We start from the raw sequence: 4,593 nt of genomic DNA, 5'->3' as shown, positions 1-4,593 counted from the left end.
ATAGCCTTTTTTGTTGTTGTTGCATCATAGCGTTACACGACTTGCATTTAAAAGTGCACCAAGTACGTTCCTTTCTGAAACACTTTATTTCTGATGTACAGTGCCTTGCAAAAGTATTCATTCCCCTTGGCGTTTTTCCTATTTTGCTGCATTACTGTAGTTTAAATTGATTTTTATTTGGATTTCATGTAATGGACATACACAAAATAGTCCAAATTGGTGAAGTGAAATGAAAAAAAATAACTTGTTTAAAAAAAGTATAAAAAATAAATAACGGAAAAGTGGTGCGTGCATATGTATTCACCCCCTTTGCTATGAAGCCCCTAAATAAGATCTGGTGCAACCAATTACCTTCAGAAGTCACATAATTTGTTAAATAAAGTCCACCTGTGTACAATCTAAGTGTCACATGATCTGTCACATGATCTCAGTATATATACACCTGTTCTGAAAGGCCCCAAAATCCATTTTAATTCCAGGTTGTAAGGCAACAAAATAGGAAAAATGCCATGGGGGGTGAATACTTTCGCAAGCCACTGTATATAATTCATTGATGAAAGCGCCATTTAGCACAAAGCCCCAACAAGAACATGCTTTGTGCATGAAAAAAGGATAGGATATTGCGATTGACATTGTTTGGGGAAAGAAGTCCATAATAATATGCCATTTAGCAGACGCTTTTATCCAAAGCGACTTACAGTCATGCGTGCATACATCTTTGTGTATGGGTGGTCCCGGGGATCGAACCCACTACCTTGGCGTTACAAGCGCCGTGCTCTACCAGCTGAGCTACAGAGGACCACGACAGGTGTTCATCATATTGTTTTTAGTTACTATCATACTAAAGCTTCAAAAAGGCAAATGTGTGAGAGATGCTAGAAACAAAACATTCAAAGAATAAAAAATAAATTAAAAAATCCACACAGCAAATCACACTGCAAGCAGAGGACTTAAAACCACTAAAATGACAAGATACAGATGTAACTCCTAATGAACATATACCTTTTTGTCCCAAGATAAAAATATGGGGGTAAATTACATTGTAAGTAATCCAGATATAACAAGGTACATTTACTTTGATGAAGATGTGTTCTTGTCCAGGAGGAGCATTCTGCATGAAGTGAAACCACAACAACATACAAACATAATGCGGAGAAAGATTCAAACCATGATGTGCATTTCATTTCCTTTATGAGATTCTTTTGTGTTTTCGTTTTGACATGAGGCTGGATATTGTTCATACTTTGGGAACGGTGAGGGGGTCAACAATCGCGCCAACTCTGTTCCACGATGGCAGACACCCTCTTCTCATACTCCCGCTTGTTCTCCTGGTACAGCTGAGCTGCCTGGCTGTTGGCTGGGCTGTTGGGATTGGGCTCATCCAGTAAAGACTAGGACAATGCAATAATAGACACCTTTCAATAACAATAGTATTCCTTTTTTACTTGATTTTTTAAAGAAATTGTTCCTAACATTGAATCAGACTGCACCATTATTTGAGGACATATTAAAGCACATGAAAAGATCTTTACAAGGCAAGAATTCAGCGATTTATGAGTATTTATTGTATGCATTTTTTGGAGAATGTTGAGTATACCTGTATTGAAGTTAGGATTGAAGAAACATCGTAAGTCGGACTCCAGCGGTTCTGAAGAATGTCCAAGCATATACTACCATCTGCGTAGACTGCACAATACAGAACATACATTTACTCTTCATAACAATGACTGGTGGATTGACTTGTTGACAAAGATTCAGCTGTTCCATTATAAAAGAATCCTGTAAGCAATAAGCATGTTTCTAAAATGCCGTGGCCACCTATCCAGAAAAGAAAAACGTACCATTTGGATGAAACATTTTGGAGACAAAACGCACTGTTGGAGGCTTGTTAGGGTACTCCTCTGTGAATTCTATTGTGAGTTTGAAAGTTCCTGAAATATGAGAGAATATTTATAACCAAGTTGGCACTAAAACATCACACAAGGGTAACCGGTTAGCTTGACAATGACGACAATGGAGTTGGTATTGGCAAGAGCACAAACAGATCTGTGACCAGGCTAAAACAGAATGGCTAAAAACAAATTCAAAGTTGTTCTTGCTGCAAAATGTTTTGAGCAACCAAATAGCATAAGCATACTGTATTTGGCCAATACATTTTTGTAGTTATTCCAATACCAGAGAACATTATCTAGTATACAGAAGAAAAAATTCCTAATGCACTAATGTACATAAATGCAACTCAATCAGGGACATTCACTAGAATAGAGGATTACTGGTGGGTCTGATTAGCCCTTGATCACACATAAAAGTCATTGGACAAAGGGGTCTTCTGTAGGAGGGAGTTTTGTTTAGATCCCTGACGCTCGGTCTGAACATTAACATGCATCGCTTGTGGTGCGGTTTGGAAGCATAAGGACCCCACACCCTGCAACTGTAGGGAGATGGCAGAATGCCACCTAGTTTGAGAGCTAGGGTCTGATATATAATAAATAAATAAATAAATAATATGCCATTTAGCAGACGCTTTTATCCAAAGCGACTTACAGTCATGCGTGCATACATTTTTTGTGTATGGGTGGTCCCGGGGATCGAACCCACTACCTTGGCGTTACAAGCGCCGTGCTCTACCAGCTGAGCTACTGAGGACCACTGATATGCATATTCACTGACTGACATATGTCATAAACAGATACAATCCCCTGGTTTTGACCCAAAACCCCAAGGGTTAACCCATTCACAGGCGTCATTCATTTGCTGGCAGGCAGTGATCTCAGCTCAACCATGCAACAGGTGAAAGAAGCTCAGTCAACTGGATTGCTGTACTTTTCTGATAAGACACCACCTGGTCTACAATACTGTTCCAACTAGCAGGTCTCCCATGGCAATTAATGAGGCATTATTATGGTACTGATCACTTCCATTTGAGTTGTCAAACACATACACAAGAATGTAGCAACTACAGAAAGTCAACACACAGCTAGCTACTTACCATCTTCAAAAGGTGTTCCCTCTGGGCTGGGGTAAGAGAGAGAACAGTTTCAATATAACGTTAGCTAATCACCTGTGGCAACTAACGTTAGCTAGCTAACTTTAAATGCTTAGGCTAAGAGCTGTAATTGCTTGTAAATTAACATTAAGTTCATAGCTAATAATACCTTACTTTGTTGACATGTCATTGATTTTGCGGGTACCGGTGTTACTGTACTACACAGCTCTACTTGTTCTAGCTAGTTTAGCTATTACTTTTGAAGTCCAGTCGCTTACCCAAAAATTACAGCATTCCATACCATGATATTGTTTTCTGAAGGGGCTCCACTAACTCCAGCAGGAGGGTCCTCTTGAAGCCTGAGAAATACGTGTATTTTCGATGGTTAGCATTAGTTAGCTAACGTTATCAGTTAGCTAGCTAATTAAATAGGCTAACGTTAGAGCTAACTGGCATGGCTAGCTCGTTCGCTACAACTTGAAACGATTAACCTGTAACGTTATCTTTATGTTAACAATCCATGTGTTGACTAGTAACTTAAGTTATCCAGTAGCAGATACGTTTGATAACGTAAAGTTAACATTTAACTAGCTAGCTGTAAAGTGAGCTAACTAGCTAACCGATTCACCTAGCCCTAGCTACTCTTCCCACATACCGTTTAAAATCTCTCATTAAACGCCGTCTTGCTGGAGTTGACATCTTTTTAAGTTGGAAAACAAAAAAGTATAGATACGGTTAGAAGTCACACGTTTTAAAACAAAGGAATTTCACAGTAATTATTATATTTCCCAAGATAGGGTTTTGCAATCTTTAGCTAGCTAGCCAAATATTTTTCGCCTGTTTCTCGCTAGGAGTAGTAGGACATGATCTGGGCTAGGCACTACGCGAAAGGGGGGTGAATACGAGGGCATACTAGTGAGTGTTGCCTGTCTTTGATTAGTTTAAATTAATCTGTAATTAAAATCTACAAATAACACATATTCTTCAGTGAATATTCAACATAAAAGTTTATTTTTTACAACAAACTTCCAATTTTCAACGGTCAACTATGTTTGAATGTAGCTACCTTCTACTCTCACGTTTCTTGTACTCCTGTAACAATTACGTCAGGTTTAGCATGGTGTTTTCACTAGTTACCACAGCCACAAAGTCAATATCGTAAAAACATTTCTAAAACTAAAATGTGCTTTTTTGGTCTTAATTTAAGGTTAGGTTTAGGGATACGGTTCCCATTGTGGTTAAGGTTAGGTTTCGGGTTAGGTTTGAATCAGTTGTATTCAAACATTTTCAGCGGGACCCCATTTTTTCTGCCAGTAATTACACAACCTTAAAATCGGTACATTTAGATTTTTAAATCAACAAATAACCTTCAATAAATAATTGCATTTTAATTTCTTATCAAAATTAAAAGAAACCAATAAATACATTTACTCAATACAATTTTTACTTTCAAATGATCTTTCTTAAAAACGTTTGTATATTGTCCCATACAATAATCTGTAGCCTACGCTTAATTTTTTGTTCCTAAAAATAAATACAATAATAATAATAATTTGGGGCAAATATTGGTGACCCCACCGCGACCCCCCGAATACCACTGGTTTAAA

At 37.9% G+C, this 4,593-nt stretch overlaps 1 protein-coding gene across 1 annotated transcript; it reads right to left on the bottom strand.

Moving 5' to 3' along the window:
* Positions 1-811: 811 nt before the first annotated feature.
* Positions 812-3,926, bottom strand: LOC121537222 (ubiquitin-conjugating enzyme E2 A). Its single transcript, XM_041844912.1, has 6 exons — positions 3,642-3,926; positions 3,265-3,345; positions 2,990-3,015; positions 1,842-1,931; positions 1,598-1,686; positions 812-1,391 (listed from the first exon to the last, which is right to left on the bottom strand). Exons 1-6 carry the CDS (start codon positions 3,683-3,685, stop codon positions 1,263-1,265), a joined length of 459 nt encoding a protein of 152 aa, XP_041700846.1. The 5' UTR covers positions 3,686-3,926; the 3' UTR covers positions 812-1,262.
* Positions 3,927-4,593: the final 667 nt, after the last annotated feature.

The sequence above is a fragment of the Coregonus clupeaformis genome, chromosome 2 (assembly GCF_020615455.1).
Source record: "Coregonus clupeaformis isolate EN_2021a chromosome 2, ASM2061545v1, whole genome shotgun sequence".
Lineage (NCBI taxonomy): Eukaryota > Metazoa > Chordata > Actinopteri > Salmoniformes > Salmonidae > Coregonus > Coregonus clupeaformis.
Note: the sequence above shows the minus strand (reverse complement) of the source record. Positions and strands in the feature narration are given on the sequence as shown.

What these genes read in the sequence shown, in the direction of transcription:
- LOC121537222 (XM_041844912.1), bottom strand. Translation starts at nt 3,685, where the DNA reads ATGTCAACTCCAGCAAGACGGCGTTTAATGAGAGATTTTAAACG. An exon ending in GGGAACACCTTTTGAAGATG is followed by an intron (nt 1,932 to 2,989) that starts GTAAGTAGCTAG and finishes CTCATATTTCAG; the next exon opens with GAACTTTCAAACTCACAATA. An exon ending in CAATCCTAACTTCAATACAG is followed by an intron (nt 1,392 to 1,597) that starts GTATACTCAACA and finishes GCATTGTCCTAG; the next exon opens with TCTTTACTGGATGAGCCCAA.